Below are 19,246 nucleotides of genomic sequence, written 5' to 3'. Positions count from 1 at the left end.
ACAGGCAGAGAGATCTGGGTGTACAGGTCCACAGGTCACTGAAAGTGGAAACGCAGGTGGATAAGGTAGTCAAGAAGGCATACAGCATGCTTGCCTTCATCAGTCGGGGCATAGAGTATAAAAATTGGCAAGTCATGCTGCAGCTGTACAGAACTTTAGTTAGGCCACACTTAGAATATTGCGTGCAATTCTGGTCGCCACACTACCAGAAGGACGTGGAGGCTTTGGAGAGGGTACAGAAGAGGTTTACCAGGATGTTGCCTGGTCTGGAGGGCATTAGCTATGAGGAGAGGTTGGATAAACTCGGATTGTTTTCACTGGAACGACAGAGGTGGAGGGGCGACATGATAGAGGTTTACAAAGTTATAAGCGGCATGGACAGAGTGGATAGTCAGAAGCTTTTTCCCAGGGTGGAAGAGTGAGTTACTCGGGGACATAGGTTTAAGGTGAGAGGGGCACAGTTTAGAGGGGATGTGCGAGGCAAGTTCTTTACACAGAGGGTGGTGAGTGCCTGGAACTTGTTGCTGGGGGAGGTGGTGGAAGCAGGTACCATAGAGACGTTTAAGAGGCATCTTGACAAATACATGAATCGGATGGGAATAGAGGGATACGGACCCCGGATGTGCAGAAGGTTTTAGTTTAGGCAGGCATCAAGATCGGCGCAGGCTTGGAGGACCGAATGGCCTGTTCCTGTGCTGTTCTGTTCTTTGTTCTTTGTCTAAAATATGGCAGCAAGATTTCAAAATACACTTGATAGATACACGTGCATGGATAAATGAATCGGAATATCGTTCATGTTCTTGCACAGGTTCTACAAGTTCACACAAACCTAGGAGGTGTTCAGGAATACCCCCACTGGGAATGTATGTTGCAAGCTGCATGCAGTGCGCTTTCCCAGGTACAATCAGCTCTCGGTAACATTGCCTGACTCCACACCTGCCTCAGCTAATCTGCTGCTGAAACACACATCCATGATTTTGTTACCTCTGGACTCGACTATTCCAATGCACGCCTGGCCAGCTTCCCACATTGTACCCTCCGTAAACATGAGCTCATCCAAAACTCTGCTGCCTGTATCCTAGCTCACACCAAGTCGGGTGCACCCATCACCCCTGTGTTTGCTGACCTACATTGGCTCTTGGTTGAGCAATGCCTCGATTTTAAAATTCTCAGCCTTGTTTTCAAATCTCTGCATGGCCTTGTCCCTCTCTATTTCAGTAATCTCCTCTAACCCTACAACTCTACGAGATATCTGTACTCCTCTAATTCTGACCTCTTGCGCATCCTCCATTTTAATCACTCTACCGTTGGTAGTTGTGCCTTTAGCTGCCAAGGTCCTAAACTCTGATATTCCCAGCCTAAACCTCTCCCCCTCTCTTTCCTCCTTTAAGACGCTCCTTAAAACCTACCTCTTTGACCAAGCTTTTGGTCATAAGCCTTAATAGCTCCTTATGTGGCTTGGTGGCAAAATTTGTTTGCTAATGCACCTGTGGAGCGCCTTGGGACATTTTACTACATTAAAGGTGTTGCTGTTGTAGCACTCTCTCAGTACTGCCCAGAAATTCAGTGCGTGACGCCGGTACTGGATTTTGTCAGTGGTGGGAAACCAAAATGTTGGCATTGCTGCCTGGTGGACGATGGGGGTTGGGAGGCTATTGTGGGACTGTTGCTGCATGCTCTACAAGGGGTCTGGGGTGCCAGGAGCGCTGCAAGGGGGTCTGGGGTACTGGGGCTCTGCAAAGGGGCTAAGTGAGGGTTTGGGGGTGTGTTAGGGGGGCATGCCAGTATAAGGTTGGCAAACTGCAGTGTGATGGGTCTGTTTGCTCACACTGCTGGAACAGAGGGCGGGCCATCATTAAGGTTGGGCTCTGAGGTCCATCAGTGACTACGCTGACAGAATTGGAACATCCTCAGGTGCCAAGGCAGGAGGCTAGATGGATTGAGCAATGTGCGAAGGAGGCAAGAGACAATCACATAACGACTCGTTTACAGCCATCCTGGTGTCAATTCACAGAGAGTGAAATACAGGCTCACTTTAGTGCCTGAACTCTGTTGCTTCCTTTCCATTTGTGGTCCCTGTCTTGCGAGCGGATGCAATGCTCGCTACTGATGATGGGAGACCATATGTTAATGAGGGCACTCATCACATTGGCATGTTAATGAGGGCTGTTTTCACATTGGCAGAGCCCGAAGGGGGAAGGCGGAGCTCAAGATATCACAATTAAGGCATAATGGCACATGACTTTCAGACAATGAAGCCCAATGATTTGAACAAAGGATCTTTTAATAATTTAACACAAAACGTATATGGTACACCTGTGAAACCCAAAGTGTGGCTATGTGCTCTTCTTAATATGCTTGCGGGTGCTCCTACATGGTGTAATCCCAGCAGCAGCAGCTGGGCTGGAGTCAGTATGCTGATCAGACTGCCGCTTGGCCTGTGATGACTTTGGCAGATGTTCTCTGGCTGCTTGAGGCCTGGACGGCCCCGGCTGCCTGGGGGTGTCCCGGACTGGTGCAGGACTCTCTTTAGCCTGTCCCACCGGCAGGACAGACCCATGATAGGTGGCGGGACAGTGGTATACAATAGGGAGGGAGTTGCCCTGGGAGCCCTCAACATCGACTCCGGACCCCATGAAGTCTCATGGCATCAGGTCAAACGTGGGTATGGTAACCTCCTACTGATTACCACCTACCACCCTCCCTGAACACCACTTGGAGGAAGCACTGAGGGTGGCAAGGGCACAAAATGTACTCTGGGTGGGGGACTTCAATGTCCATCACCAAGAGTGGCTCGGTAGCACCACTACTGACGGAGCTGGCCAAGTCCTAAAGGACATAGCTGCTCGACTGGGTCTGCGGCAGGTGGTGGGAGAACCAACACAAGGGACAGGTGGGGATGTGGTAGGAATATGGAATTAGTGTAGGATTAGTATAAATGGGTGGTTGATGGTCGGCACATACTCGGTGGGCCGAAGGGCCTGTTTCAGTGCTGTATCTCTAAACTAAAGGGAAAAACATACTTGACCTCATTCTCGCCAATCTATGGGCGGCACAGTGGTGCAGTGGTTAGCACCGCAGCCTCACAGCTCCAGGGACCCGGGTTCGATTCTGGGTACAGCCTGTGTGGAGTTTGCAAGTTCTCCCTGTGTCTGTGTGGGTTTCCTCCGGGTGCTCCGGTTTCCTCCCACATGCCAAAGACTTGCAGGTTGATAGGTTAATTGGCCATTATAAATTGCCCCTAGTATAGGTAGGTGGTAGGAAAATATATAGGGACAGGTGGGGATGTGGTAGGAATATGGGATTAGTGTAGGATTAGTATAAATGGGTGGTTGATGGTCGGCACAGACTCGGTGGGCCGAAGGGTCTGTTTCAGTGCTGTATCTCTAAAACTAAATAAAACTAAAAATCTGGCTGCTGCAGATGCTTCTGTCCATGACTGTATTGGTAGAAGTGACCACTGCACAGTCCTTGTGGAGACGAGGTCCCGCCTTCACATTGAGGATACCGTCCATCGTGTTGTGTGGCACTGTCACCGTGCTAAATGGGATAGATTTAGAACAGATCTAGCAATGCAAAACTGGGCATCCATGAGGCGCTGTGGGCCATCAGCAGCAGCAGAATTGTACTCAACCACAATCTGTAACCTCATGCCCCGGCATATCCCCCACTCTACCATTACCATCCAGCCAGGGGACCAACCCTGGTTCAATGAAGAGTGCAGGAGGGCATGCCAGGAGCAGCACCAGGCATACCTCAAAATGAGGTGTCAACCTGGGGAAGCTACAACACAGGACTATCTGCGTGCCAAACTGCATAAGCAACATGCGATAGGCAGAGCGAAGCGATCCCATAACCAACGGATCTGATCTAAGCTCTGCAGTCCTGCCACATCCAGCCGTGAATGGTGGTGGACAATTAAACAACTAACTGGAGGAGGTGGCTCCACAAATATCCCCATCCTCAATGATGGGGGAGCCCAGCACATCAGTGCGAAAGATAAGGCTGAAGCATTTGCAACAATCTTCAGCCAGAAGTGCCGAGTTGATGATCCATCTCGGCCTCCTCCTGAAGTCCCCAGCATCACAGATGCCAGACTTCAGCCAATTCGATTCACTCCGCGTGATATCAAGAAACGACTGAAGGCACAGGGTACTGCAAAAGCTATGGGCCCTGACAATATTCCGGCAATAGTACTGAACACCTGTGCTCCAGAACTTGCCGCGCCCCTAGCCAGGCTGTTCCAGTACAGCTACAACACTGGCATCGACCCTGCAATGTGGAAAATTGCCCTGTGACATTGATCACAAGTCGTGGGAGTCAGTTGCCAGCGATCGCCAGAGCTGGCGGGCAGCCATAAAGGCGGGGCTATAGTGTGGCGAGTCGAAGGGACTTAGCAGTTGGTAGGAAAAAAGACAGAAGCGCAAGGGGAGAGCCAACTGTGTAACAGCCCCAACAAACAATTTCTTCTGCAGCACCTGTGGAAGAGTCTGTCACTCTAATATTGGCCTTTATAGCCACTCCAGGCGCTGCTCCACAAACCACTGACCACCTCCAGGCGCTTACCCATTGTCTCTCGAGACAAGGAGGCCAAAGAAGACGATGATGTCCTGTGCACAAAAAGCAGGACATGTCCAACCCAGCCAATTACCGCCCCACCAGCCTACTCTCAATCATCAGTGAAGTGATGGAAGGTGTCATCAACAGTGCCATCAAGCGGCACTTGATTAGCAATAACCTGCTCAGTGACGCTCAGTTTGGGTTCCGTCAGGGCCACTCAGCTCCTGACCTCATTACAGCCTTGGTTCAAACATGGACAAAAGAGCTGAACTCAAGACGTGAGCTGAGAGTGACTGCCCTTGATATCAAGGCAGCATTTGGCCGAGTATTGCATCAAGGAGCCCTAGCAAAACTGAGGTCAATGAGAATCAGGGGGAAAACCCTCTGCTGGCTGGAGTCATACCTAGCGCAAAGGAAGATGGTTGTGGTTTTTGGAGGTCAATCATCTGAGCTCCAGGACATCCCTGCAGGAGTTCCTCAGGGTAGTGTCCTGGGCCCAACCATCTTCAGCTGCTTCATCAATGACCTTCCTTCAATCATAAGGGGCGGCACAGTGGCACAGTGGTTAGGGGGTGGCACAGTGGTTAGCACCACAGCCTCACCGCTCCAGCGACCCGGGTTCAATTCTGGGTACTGCCTGTGTGGCGTTTGCAAGTTCTCCGTGTGTCTGCCTGGGATTCCTCTGGGTGCTCCAGTTTCCTCCCACAGCCAAAAGACTTGCAGGTTGATAGGTAAATTGGCCATTATAAATTGCCCCTCGTATAGGTAGGTGGTAGGGGAATATAGGGACAGGTGAGGATGTGGTAGGAATGTAGGATTCGTGTAGGATTAGTATAAATGGGTGGTTAATGGTCGGCACAGACTCGGTGGGCCGAAGGGCCTGTTTCAGTGCTGTATCTCTAAATCAAAAAAAAAAATCAAAAGGTCAGAAATGAGGATGTTCGTTGATGATTGCACAATGTTCAGCACCATTCGTGACTCCTCAGATACTGAAGCAGTCTGTGTAGAAATTCAGCAAGACCTGGACAATATCCATGCTTGGGTTGATAAGTGGCAAGTAACATTCGCGCCACACAAGTGCCAGGCAATGACCATCTCCAACAAGAGAGTATCTAGCCATCTCCCCTTGACATTCAATGGCATTACCATCGCTGAATCCCCCACTATCAACATCCTAGGGGCTACCATTGACCAGAAACTGAACTGGAGTAGCCATATAAATACCGTGGCTACAAGAGCAGGTCAGAGGCTAGGAATCCTGCGGTGAGTAACTCACCTCCTGACTCCCCAAAGCCTGTCCATCTACAAGGCACAAGTCAGGAGTGTGATGGAATGCTCTCCACTTGCCTGGATGGGTGCAGCTCCAACAACACTCAAGAAGCTTGACACCATCCAGGACAAAGCAGCCCGCTTGATTGGCACCCCATCTACAAGCATTCACTCCCTTCACCACCGACGCACAGTGGCAGCAGTGTGTACCACCTACAAGATGCACTGCAGCAATGCACCAAGGCTCCTTAGACAGCACCTTCCAAACCTGCAACCTCTACCACCTCGAAGGACAAGGGCAGCAAATACATGGGAACACCACCACCTGCAAGTTCCTCTCCAAGTCACACACCATCCTGACTTGGAACTATATTGCCGTTCATTCAATGTCACTGGGTCAAAATCCTGGAACTCCCTTCCTAACAGCACCGTGGGTGTACCTACCCCACATGGACTGCAGCGGTTCTAGAAGGCAGTTCACCACCTTCTCAAGGGCAATTAGGGATGGGCAATAAATGCTGGCCTGGCAAGCGTCGCCCACATCCCATGAATGAATAAAAAAAGTCTGCTGGAGCTGGGCTTATTGGCAGAGGAGCTGAGGAGTCGGTGGCCCTGAGGGGAGCCCCAAGATATGGATGGCAGCCTCTCCTCCCTTTGAAGACTCTCTTGAGCCTCGCTGCTCACCAGAGAAGGACCAGGAGCTGCCGAAGCCTCCAGGCTCCTGTTCCTTCTCTCTCCTTGCCACTGCTGCATTGTGCTCATGGCTAAGGCGATGGTGTGCAGGTGTGTAAGCATCTGTGAGATCTGGTCTCCATGAGGGTCGCCAACCTCTCAATGGAGGAAGTCATGCACTCATAAGCCTGAGACATGGCAGCAGTCATGGCAGGGATGGACTCCTCCATCATCTGCTCATGGCTGCACATTACCTCTGGCATCTCCACCAGTTGTTACCTTATCTCTCTATGCAACTCCAGCATACCCTGTGCTGTCGACACCAGAGGCTCATCACCTGGGGCTCAGCATGGGCCTGGCCACCAAAAGTCCCCCGCCGTTCAGAAGCTTGGCTGTCTCAGTTTCAGCCAACTGCTTGAATGCGTGTGTGGTGCACTTACCAGCTTGTGACCCTGATTCTAATGCGGAGCGGGTATCCACCGACGTGAAAGTATCTGCGCTGGTGGAGGGTACAAGAGAGTCACGGGTGGGTGCATCGTCTAAGTTGTCATCCGTCTCAGAGGTGGACGCCTGTCCCCCAGTTCCTGCGGACCCCTGCGAATGGCTACCTGCATGGGAGAACAGAAACATGTGGGTTTGGCCGTCTAGATCTCCTGATGCCAACCAAGCATTGTGTGGGTCTCCAGCATTGATGCGTAAATCGACAGGAGTTAATCCTCACTCTCTTGCGCAGGGATGCCAAGCTCCCCGTCCAATATTGCACGGCCACCCTTGGTTCCCCTCCAGCTCCATGGCCTCTTCCTTGGCAGAGGTGAGTGGACATAGATCTGGGAGTCCTCTGCCTGTCCGGGCCACCTCCCTCTTATTATGGGCCCTCTTGTCCTGCAAGAGGAAGGATGGAGATGGTCGAGAAGGGCAGAGAGATCAACGTGACAGTTCTGCTTATTTCAGTCCCTTGTCCCCCACTGGGGAATCTGATGTCTCACATACTGACACTCGCTGTCAGGGAAGTTAAAAGGGGTGAGCTATGAGGCCGAGAGACAGCCACACATCTGTCAAGGACAGACAAAACCCTAGCCACTCAGCCAACACCGCAGCTCTGCTACCCTCCCCATGTCAGACAACCTCCCGTGTTGTCACATGCAAGGCTCAGAAAGGTAATTAGTCTGGAGCACTCACCTTGGCAGAACGCAGGAAGTCATTGGCCCTCTTCCTCCACTGGACCCAGTTGCGCTGGGTGACCCCATGGATGCTGACCTCCTCTGCGATCTCCACCCAGGCTTGCTTGGTCAGGCAGGAGGACATCATCTTGCCATCATGGGGGAAGAGAACCTCCCGCCTTTGCCTTGCAGCCTGGAGGAGAATCTGCAGGGAGGCATCACTGAACCCAGTGTCTTTCCTCGGCTATTGTCTTTTGCCCACCTTGGGGGGTGGGGGTGGTTGCTGTGTACAGGAACCAATCAGACCAAATTGTAGGCAGCATCAAGCTGACAATAAATCCAAGGCAGGAGTGAATGCAGGGTTGGCAGGCATTTAAATATGGCACCAGAACTTGCTCTGGAGTCATCAGAGACCGTATTCAGTGACTCGCCTCCCGCCCCCGCAATGCGATTGCAGGGGGGACCTGTGCCTTCCCTCTCCAAAATGGCCTCCCACTGCATAATCGCACTGGGGCAGGCACCCTCATGACAGACAGGAACGACACCCTTTTCCAGGCTGGCTCATTAAATTCAACCTGGAGTATCCTGGAGAAATTGAAATTTCAAGCCTATATAGTATTTTCCTCTATAAAATATTCAATATGTGTTGTATATTAAAATAGTTCTTTGGGTCCAAACCTCCATTTCAAATGGCATTAAAAACTTCTATGTTAAACTTCCTTTTTAAATTGTAAACTTATCAAAGTTTAACTGTTTTTGGAAGTGTTTTAATCAGTCTTTGTCTTTCTAATTCCCATTTATGGTTTGGATGTGTTCACCTTTGCATGTGATCCAGCACATCTTTTTCTGACTTCTGGCATATATCCACTTATTGGCTGTCAGATCTGTAAACTGCCCTTTGTGGTATTGATGACCTTTTTCTTCCCTTTTTGTGTTGGTTAGTCCCATAAAGGAGTTTCTGGTGTTCCTGTATTATTTCTGATGAAGAGCCCCCACCTGAAATATTAACTTCCCTTTTCTCTTTCCAGATGCTGATGGATCTGCCAACACTTCCTGTTTTTAGTTTAGATTTCTAGTTTCTCATACTATCTCTGTAGTTCTGTTAATGTCTGTTTCTACAATGCAGGATACAGTGTAGCTACAGTAAAGGGAGTGAGTGGGCAACACCTGTACATTGCTGGAGCACCTCGGCATAGCCAGACTGGACGAGTCCTAGTATTTCAAGCAGAAGCTCCTGTCAAAATAAAACAACATCTTGCAGGGAAACAGGTGAGTTCATCTTTGGAACTAGAGTTCAACACTGACAAAACATTGCTTGGTACAAAATTAAAGGCTTGGTTAATGATTAAAATTTCCACACTAATGACTTTAGGATGTTGTAGAAAAAATAATCGGAAGATGATAAAATTCAATAATTGAATTTATTTCTTTCAGCTGGGATCATACTTTGGCTCAGAGCTGTGTTCTATGGACATAAACAATGACAATGTAACAGATTATCTTCTTGTCGGTGCTCCGTTCTTTCATATACAAGGGGAAGAGGGCATGGTATATGTCTACAGTCTCAATGAGAAGGTATGAAACGGGGGCTGTCCTCCTTGGCATCCAAATTCTGACCAGTGTAATCAGGCAGAGTCAACAAGGTTTTGTGAAATGGAAATCATGTTTAACCATTTTATTGGAGTTCTTTGAAGAAGTAACAAGTGCTGTGGATAAAAGGGAACCGGTGGATGTACTGTACTTGTATTTCCAGAAGGCATTTGACAAGGTGCCACATTCTCAAGGGTAATTAGAGATGGGCAATAAATGCTAGCCTAGCCAGCGACACCCACATCCCATGAATGAATTTTAAAAAATCAAAGATTATTGCAGAAAATAAAAGCTCATGGTGTAGGAGGAAACATTTTGGCATGGATAGAAGATTGGCTAGCTAACAGGAAACCGAAAGTAGGCATAAATGGGTCATTTTCTGCTTGGCAAGATGTAACGTGTGGTGTGCTGCAGGGATCAGTGCTGGGGCCTCAACCTTTTACAATTTATATAAATGACTTGGATGAAGGGACCCCGTATGATTGCTAAATTTGCTGATGACACAAAGATAGGTAGGAATGTAAGTTGTGAAGAGGACATAAGGAGGCTACAAAGGAATATCGATAGGTTAAGTAAGTGGGCAAAGATCTGGCAAATAGAGTATAATGTGGGAAATTTTCCATTTTGGCAGAAAGAAGTAGCATATTATCTAAATGGTGAGAGATTGCAAAGCTCTGAGATGCAGAGGGATCTGGGTGTACTAGTGCATGAATCACAAAAGGTTAGTATGCAGGTACAGCACGTAATTAGGGAAGCTAATAGAATGTTATCGTTTAGTGCAAGGGGAATTCAATACAAAAGTAGGGAGGTTATGCTTCAGTTGTACAGGGCATTGGTGAGACCACATCTGGAGTGCTGTGTATGGTATTGGTCTCCTTATTTCACAATCACAGAATGATTACAGTACAAAAGGAGACCATTTGGCCCATCATGGCTGCACCGTCTCTCAAAGAGCAACTCCCTCAGTTCCATTCCCCTACCTTCTCCCGTAACCCTGCACATTCTTTCTTTTCATATAACTGTCTAATTCCTTGTTGAATGCTTCAATTGAACCTGCCTCCACCATACTCTCCAGATCTTAACCATTCGCTATGTGCAAACGTTTTTCCTCATGTCACTTTTGCTTCTCTTACCAAATACTTTAAATCTGTGCACTCTCATTCTCGATCCTTTCATGAGTGGAAACAGTTTCTCAGTATTTGCTCTGTCCAGGCCCCTCGTGATTTTGAATACCTCTATCAGATCATCTCTGAGCCTTCCCTCCTCCAAGGAAAACAGCCCTAACTTCTCCAGTTTATTTTCATAAGTGAAATTCCTCATCCCTGGAATCATTCTCGTGAATCTTTTCTGTACTCTCTCCAATGTCCTCACGTCTTTCCTCAAGTGTGGCGCCCAGAATTGGATGCAATACTCCAGCTGAGGCTGAACTAGTGTCTTGTACAAGTTGAACATAACTTCCTTGCTCTTGTACTCTCTGCCCCTATTAACAAAGCCCAGGATGCAGTATGCTTTATTAACCGCTCTCTCAATCTGTCCTGTCACCTTCAATGACATGTACATATACACCTAGGTCCCTCTGCTCCTGCACCCCCTTTAGAATTGTACCCTTTATTCTATATTGTCTCTCCATGTTCTTTCTACCAAAATGAATCACTTCACATTTCTCTGCATTGAACTTCATCTGCCACTTGTCTGCCCGTTCCACCAACTTGTCTATGTCCTTTCAAAGTTCTACACTATCCTCCTCATAGTTCACAATGCTTCCAAGTTTAAGGAAGGATGTAAATACATTGGAAGCAGTTCAGAGAAGGTTTCTAGACTAATACCTGGAATGGGCGGGTTGTCTTATGAAGAAAGGTTGGACAGGCTAGGCTTGTATCCGCTGGAGTTTAGAAAAGTAAAAGGTGACTTGATTGAAACATATGATTCTGAGGGTTCTTGACAGGGTTGATGTGGAAAGGATATTTCCCCTTGTGGGAGAATCTAGAATTTGGGGTCACTATTTTAAAATAGGGGGTTTCCCATGTAAGACAGAGATGAGGAGAAATTCTTTCTCTCAGAGGGTCGTGAGTCTTTGAAACTCTCTTCTTCAAAAGGCGTTGGAAGCAGAATCTTTGAATATTTTTAAGGCAGAGGTAGATTCTTGATAAGCAAGGGGGTGGAAGGTTATCGGGGTAGACGGGAATGAGGAGTTGAGGTTACAGTCAGATCAGCCATGATCTTCTTGATTGGCGGAGTAGGCTCGAGGGGCCTACTCCTGCTCTTAATTCATATGTCCGTATGTAGGGACAGCCAGGCCGCTGACTCTTGTGTTGCTTTCAGGAGGATAGGTTCCATTCCTCTGAAAAAGTGATACAGAAAGAATTTCGTTCCTACACTGAGCTCTGAATGAAAGGAAAACAAAAGTTGGGTTCAGGTGTTAATTGGATACATTTCTGTCGAGGAGAGATTGAGGAATATAGAGAGAAAGCAGAGGGTGAGGTGATTTTTGGAATTGTTTAGGATCAGTGATCTTTCCTGCTTCCTAATTTTTTAATGTTCTAATAGTAGCCGTCCATGTCTCTGCTTTAAAGACGTCTGCAAACGCGACATGAAGTCCTGTGACATTGATCACAAGTCATGGGAGTCAGTTGCCAGTGATCGCCAGAGCTGGCGGACAGCCATAAAGGCGGGGCTAAAGAGTGGCGAGTCAAAGAGACTTAGCTGTTGGCAGGAAAAAAGACAGAAGTGCAAGGGGAGAGCCAACTGTGTAACAGCCCTGACAACCAATTTTATCTGCAGCGCCTGTGGAAAAGTCTGTCACTCTAGAATTGGCCTTTATAGCCACTCCAGATGCTGCTTCACAAACCACTGCCCACCTCTAGGTGCTTATCCATTGTCTCTCAAGACAAGGAGGCCAAAGAAGACTAGTAGGACAACACAACCAAGCGACAATGATTCATAGGGCTGTATTTTACTTGGCCCCCAACGTCGGGCTCCATGGGTGGTGGGGTGGGGGGGTGCGGGGTGGCGCCAGAAGATGGTTCTGGCAGAGGCCCACCATGGAGCCCGATGCTGGGAGGGCCTGGCCCGATCCTCCTGGCGGCGGTGAGGCTCCATGGCGACCCCCCGGCCACTGGGCGACAGGAACTGTATTTCATTATTTAAATCAGTGAAATGAATAAATTTAAATAAACTTAGCATCAGTCTTCTGGGCCCACCATGATCTTCAGTGCGGTGGCCCGCACTCCCATGCCTTCAATTCCCCATCTGGGAAAGCAGGCGTGACAGGGGAACAGGGAGGAGTTAAGATTTTTACTGCGAGGGTGGGGGGAAGCAGGGTCAAATAATCATCAGTGTAGGAGATGGTGGGAAGGGGTGAACTTTAAACTTTGTACTGTTTTGGTGGGGGTAGATCAGATTTCAAAGCTAAGTGTTTTGGAGGGGAAGGGCAAATACTTCATGTAATTTTTATTGGGGGGGGGTTTGGAAAGGGGCATTAGGATTTTACTTGATATGTTTTGGGGGGGGGGGGGTTGTCTCTTGAAAAATTTTAATTTGCCAGTTAAAATTGGCACCAGTGCCTGTGCATAAGCAGCTGACATCATTGCCGGCGTCGGACAGCCCGCCTCCTCTCCAACAGAGCATTCCAGATCCTAACCACTCGCTGCGTAAAAAAGATTTTCCTCATGTCACCTCTGGTTCTTTTGCGAAATCACCATAAATTGATGCCCTCTGGTTCTCAACCCTTCCACCAATGGGAACAATGTCTCCCCTTCTACTCTATCCAAACCCCTCAAGATTTTGAACATCTCTATCAAATCTCCTCTCAACCTTCCCTTCTCCAACGAGAATAGCCCCAGCATCTCCAATCTATCCACATAACTGAAGTTCCTCATCCCTGGAACCATTCTTGTAAATCTTTTCTGCATCCTCTCCAATGCCTTAACATCCTTCCTAAAGTGTGGTGCCCAGGATTGGACACAATAATCCAGTTGAGGCTGAACCAATGTTTTATAAAGGTATACCATAATTTTCTTGCTTTTGTACTATGTGCCTCTATTTATAAGCCCAGCATCCCGTATGCCTTTTTAACTGCTTTCTCAACCTGCCCTGCCACCTTCAATGTTATGTGCACAGAAACCCTCAGGCCCCTCTGCTCTTGCACCCCTTTAGAATTGTGTCCTTTATTTTATATTGCCTACCTTCTTCCTACCAAAATGTATCACTTCACACTTTTCTGCATTAACTTCCACCTGCCACGTGCCCACCCATTCCACCAGCCTGTCTGTGTACTCTAAAAGTCAATCACTACCTTCCTCACAGTTCACAATACTTCCAAGTTTTGCATTGTCTGCAAATTTTGAAATTGAGCTCTGAAAACCCAGGTCTAGGGCTGGGATTTATGAGTCCCGCGGCAGGACCGGAAGTTGGTATAACTTCCGCTTCTGCCATTTTTCCCTAATCCCACGCAATTCTATATGTAAATGAACAGTGCAGCAACCAACACGGGAGACACATGTGATCATGCAATGGGGATGGCCTTTCATTGGTGGAACCAACAGTTACTTGGCCACACACACGAGCACCATGGCTCTGTATTTCAAGCCTCAAGGAGCAGTAGCCTTCGTCTTATGTAAGTGTCTTCAGAGTTACAAAAATTAAATCTTTTACTTATTGTAACTGCTTTTTCCTTCCTTAATTTTGCAAACCCAGCACCAATGCCCGGGCTGAATTTTATGAGCTCCTCGTCGTGGAGTGGGGGCATGTAAGATTCTGTGGGGAGAGGCCCACCTCGACCCCCGACGTCGAGAAGGGCCTGCCGCATATTACTGGCGGCGGGGGGACCTCGGTGCAGCCGGCGGGGCCTTCATCTACATATTCAACTTAGCCTAAATTAGATGCAAATTCACTCACCAGTTGGTGGTGGCTATCCCACGCCGATTTTATGGCCGCCGTTGGTCCTACGCGCGCCTTCAGAACTCCGTATGGAGATCTGCGGCGAGAACCTGGTGGGGAGGAGGGAGGAGTAAGATTTTCAGGGTGGGAGGGTGGGGGAGGGTGGAAAACACTTTTGATTGGATGTGGGGATGGTGGGAAGGGGTTGAAGGGCAAAAGTTAGAAGGTTGGGAGGTAAAGTTCAATTAGGGAAAACTGCATGTTTTGGTTATCTCGGGCGGGAGTGGGGGGGGGGGCGGGTGGGGAGTGGTTGGGGAAGGACCTCCATATCATTATTATTTGCAATCAGAAAATAAATGCTTACTTTACCTTTAAAAAGTAACATTACTTCTAGGGGCTGAAAGCCCTTTAAAAATCTGTGTGCTAGCGCGGACGCCATTGCCGGGGACTAAGCGGCCACCCCTTCTGTCTTCGGGGCTGGCCACTCTGCCCCCTCTATTTAAATCAGCCACCACGTGTAATATCGCGGGCCCTGTGCGGCAAGAGCAAAATGGCAGCCAGCAGACAGTGTCCCGCCCCACGGTTCAGTGATGCCTCCCTGCAGGTTCTCCTCCAGGCCATCAGGAAAAGGCGTGAGGTCTTCTTCACTGCAGATGGAGTCAGAAAACCCTTCCGCCTGATGGAGGCAGCCTGGATGGAGATAGCAGAGGAGGTCTCGCACCGTGCGTTAACGCACAGAACCTGGGTTCAGTGTTGCAAACATATCAATGACTTGCTTAGATCGGCAAGGGTAAATGGCCTTGGTGAAGCTGTTCCATTGCTTTTCTCCCTAGCTCCATGTCTTTAAGACAGATGGTAGGCAAGGCATGCAGTGGAATGTGTGAGCAGCCTTGGTGCCATGCACTTACTGATTGTGTGCAAAGATGATGATTGGAATTGTTTGTGTACTTCGATGTGTTGTGCGAACGCCATTCCGGAATGAGTGATGTTGATGCATGTATACAGTGGGTGTGATGCAGTTTTTGATATGCCATTGAATCTGCACTGTCTCCTGCAGGATAAATGCACCCACAACCAGTGGGAGTAGGCAAAGACAGGTGGACGTGTCCCAGACATCAGGGTGCAGACACTGGCTGAGGAGGAGGCGTCAGAAATAGTGAGAAAGGAGGGAGGCAGGGCAATCACAGATGGCAAGGCAGGATCCTCAAGGCATAAGGATGAAGTGTCATCTTCAGTCATGCAGTCAAATGTGCAAACAAAGGGAAAGTGTGTGAACTCATGTGCAGCTGATGCTTAATGCGCCTCATGTGTCTGCACTGCAGGTGCATGCACTCGAGTCACAGAACACTGTGAGGCCCAAGACTCCTCCCCGGGGGAGGAAAAAGAAGCCAGTGCCCCAGAGGGTGCATCGTCACCTGCCTCTTCTTCCACCTCCGCCAACGCAGATACATCCACATGGTCTGCAAGGGGTTTAAGATTAGAATCTGGGTCACAAGCTTGTGGGCACAAAGCACACACAAGCCAGCAGCTGAGGGAACATGTGCAAGCTGGGTCACCTGACTATCAAAGGATAGCTGGGGACCAGGCCCCTACTCAGCCCCATGCTCATGATGATCCTCTTTGTTGCGACAAGAAGTTTGCTAGATGTGCAGCAAAGCCATGTGGAAAATATGTCGGAGATCCCTGAGGTCATGTGTGGCTTTGCACGTGTCATGGAGGAGTCCATGCAAGCCATGATACCTGCCCATGTCTCAGGTATATGAGTGTATGACTTCCTCAGTTGAGAGTTTGGTGAGCTCTGTGGCGAGTCTGGTTGAGCACTCGAGCCATCTGACCTGCACTATCTTGCTGTTGCCGTGGGCTCCATGCAGCAGAGTCTAAGTGAGAGGGGGATGAGGAACCTGGACCTTCCTACGGGTGCTCTTTCCCCTCAGGAAGACAGCAGGTGCCATCATGCACCCAGATGGAGGAGGAGCACGTGCCAGCTGCCCTGGGTCCTTCCTGTCAGGACACCCCCAGGGTAAGTGGCGTCTCATCCTCCCCCCCGACTTTGATCCCTTACTTCTAGGAGGCGAACACATGGGGGATACTCAATCACCAGTGCTGCAGACCCCCAGTAGAATGGAGCCATCAAGACCCCGTTCCTCCAGAGGACACCCGCCACGGTCATCCACAGCAACATTTTCGACCACCATGTCTAGGTGCAACCCCAGCATTAGCAGCTGAGGTGGAGGCAGTCTGCTCAATACAGCAATGATTAAGACCTCGGGCATATGTGAACATATTTGGAGAATGTTTGCTTTCTCTTCCCAACGTTCCTTTTTGAAGTGGCTTATTGTTGGCAGAAACGTGCAAATATGAGGTTTACCCTGATGTCCCTTGCAAGTCTCTCCATGGCCCTTATATCTATCATGGCATAATTTGCATTGTTGTCCTCCTCCTCACTCTCTTAATAGTCATCCTCATCTGAGAAGGACTGGTGTTCCTCCTCTTCCTCCACCTGCAGAAAGTTACTGCGTCTAATTGCCAGATTGTGCAACGTGCAGCAGACAGCGATTATTCATGAGACCCTCTGTGGTGCTTACTGAGGAACCCCTCCAGACCAGTCAAGGGCAGTGGAAACGTGTTTTCAACATGCCAATGGTGTGTTTGATGATGGCTCAGGTAGATGCATGAACAGCATTGTATCTCTCTTCAGCTGCGCTTTGGGGATGCATCAACCAGTACCCAGGATTCAGCCATCTACTTCGGCTGGTTCATCAAAAACCGCCTGGCAGCTGTGAGTTCCTCAAAATGTATGAGTCATGACAGCTCCCTTGGAAACATGCGCAAACTTGCATTATTCTTCTTCTGAGGTCGCAAGCCAGTTGTACGTTCAAAGAGTGGAGGCCTTTGTCATTCACAAATGCAGCAGGCTGGTCCCAGGGAACGCTAATGGCCCATGAGTGGAGTCGATCATCCCTTGCACTCCAGGGAACCCTACGATGGCATCCAAGGCCGCAGACCTTGCTGCCTGGCTGTCTTCATCTACAAGTAAGTAGATGAAATCATTGGCACGACAAAATAGGGCAATGGTCACCTCTTTGATACACCTATGGTTCACAGACTGTGATATGTCACATATGTCGCCCATTGATCCCTGGAAGGCACAGCTAGCAAAAAAATTGAATGCAGCAGTCACCTTGAGGGCCACTGGCATGGGATGTAGGCGTTGTTGGCCAGGCCAGCATTTATTGCCCATCCTATTTGTCCTTGAGAAGGTGGTGGTGAGCTTTGGTCGACAGGCTTTGGGGAGTCAGGAGGTGAGTTACTCACCGCAGGATTCCTAGCCTCTGACCTGCTCTTGTCGCCACGGTATTTATATGGCTACTCCAGTTCAGTTTCTGGTCAATGGTAGCCCCTAGGGTGTTGATAGTGGGGGATTCAGCGATGGTAATGCCATTGAATGTCAAGGGGAGATGGTTAGATTTTCTCTTGTTGTAAATAGTCATTGCCTGGCACTTGTGTGGCACGAATGTTACTTGCCACTTATCAGCCCAGGCCTGGATATTGTCCAAGTCTTGCTGCATTTCTACACTGACTGCTTCAGTATCTGAGGAGTCACGAATGGTGCTGAACATTGTGCAATCATCAGCGAACATCCCCACATCTGACCTTATGATTGAAGGAAGGTCATTGATGAAGCAGCTGAAGATGGTTGGGCCTAGGACACTACCCTGAAGAACTCCTGCAGTGATGTCCTGAGATCAGATGATTGACCTCCAACCACAACCATGATGACCATGAAACCATTGTTGATTGTTCTAAAAACCCATCTTGTTCACTAAATCCTTTAGGGAAGGAAATCTGCTGTCCTTACCTCGTCTGGCCTACATGTGACTCCAGACCCTCAGCAATGTGGCTCTTAAATGCCCTCTGAAATGGCCTAGCAAGCCACTCATTCGTATCAAAATCGTTAACCGGTTCAAGAAGACAGGTCACCACGACTTTCTCAAGGGCAATTATGTATGGGCAATAAAGACTGGTTATCCAGCAATGACCACATCCCCTGAACGAATATAAAAACAGTTTCAAAGTTTGCAAATGATACGAAACTTGGAAGCATTGTGAACTATGAGAAGGATAGTGTAGAACTTCAAAAGGTCATCGGCAAGTTGGTGGAATGGGCAGACAGGTGGCAGATAAAGTTCAATGCAAAGGGACATGAAGTGATTCATTTTGGTAGGAAGAATATGGAGTGACAATATAAAATAAAGGGTACAATTCTAAAGAGGGTGCAGGAGCAGAAGGAGCTGGGTGTTTTTGTGCTTAAGTCATTGAAGGTAGCATTACAGGTTGAGGGAGCAGTTAATAAAGCATACATGATCCTTGGTTTTATTAATAGGGGCATAGAGCACAAGAGCAAGGAGGTTACATTGAACTTGTGTAAGACACAAGTTCGGCCTCAGCTGGATTATTGTGTCCAGTTCTGGGCGCCACACTTTAGGAAAGACATGAAGGCATTGGCGAGAGTACAGAAAAGATTCACGCGAATGGTTCCAGGGATGAGGAATTTCAGTTATGAAGATAAATTGGAGAAAAGAAGGCTGAGAGGTGATTTGATAGAGGTATTCAAAATCATGAGGGGTCTGGACAGAGTAGATAGAGAGAAACTGTTCCCACTCGTGAAAGGATCGAGAACGAGCGGCACAGTTTTAAAGTAATGGGTAAAAGAAGCAAAAGCGACATGAGGAAAAACATTTTCACAGTGAGTGGTTAAGATTTGGAATACGCTGCTTGAGAGCGTGGTGGAGGCAGGTCCAATTGAAGCATTCAGAAGGGAATTTGACTGTTATTTGAAAAGGAAGAATGTGCAAGGTTACGGGGAGAAGACGGGAATGGCACTAAGTGAATTGTTCATTCGGAAATCCGGTGCGTACACGATGATCCAAATGGTCCCTTCAGTGTTGTAACAATTCTGCGATCCTGTGCAATTTCTGTGACCAATTCACATGATATTCTTAAGCATCTCTGGCATTGCCTCTCTGACACTTGAAGGTAATTTGTCCTGGTCCTGAGGATGCAATGGTGTGCACTGCCTTTCTTCAATAATGCCATTCCTGGATGCTATCATTCAG

The 19,246-nt window shown here is 48.5% G+C and overlaps 1 protein-coding gene across 4 annotated transcripts in view; it reads left to right on the top strand.

Moving 5' to 3' along the window:
• LOC137346877 (integrin alpha-E-like) overlaps nt 1-19,246 on the top strand; it is a 397,091-nt gene that overhangs the window by 192,268 nt on the left and 185,577 nt on the right. For all 4 annotated transcript variants that reach the window (XM_068010834.1, XM_068010835.1, XM_068010833.1 and 1 more), the window contains 2 exons: nt 8,788-8,930; nt 9,096-9,236. In XM_068010834.1, coding sequence (XP_067866935.1) covers nt 8,788-8,930; nt 9,096-9,236 — 284 coding nt within the window. The remainder of the gene's footprint in view (nt 1-8,787; nt 8,931-9,095; nt 9,237-19,246) is intronic.

This window comes from Heterodontus francisci, chromosome 30 (genome assembly GCF_036365525.1).
Source record: "Heterodontus francisci isolate sHetFra1 chromosome 30, sHetFra1.hap1, whole genome shotgun sequence".
NCBI classification, from domain to species: Eukaryota; Metazoa; Chordata; class Chondrichthyes; order Heterodontiformes; family Heterodontidae; genus Heterodontus; species Heterodontus francisci.
Note: the sequence above shows the minus strand (reverse complement) of the source record. Positions and strands in the feature narration are given on the sequence as shown.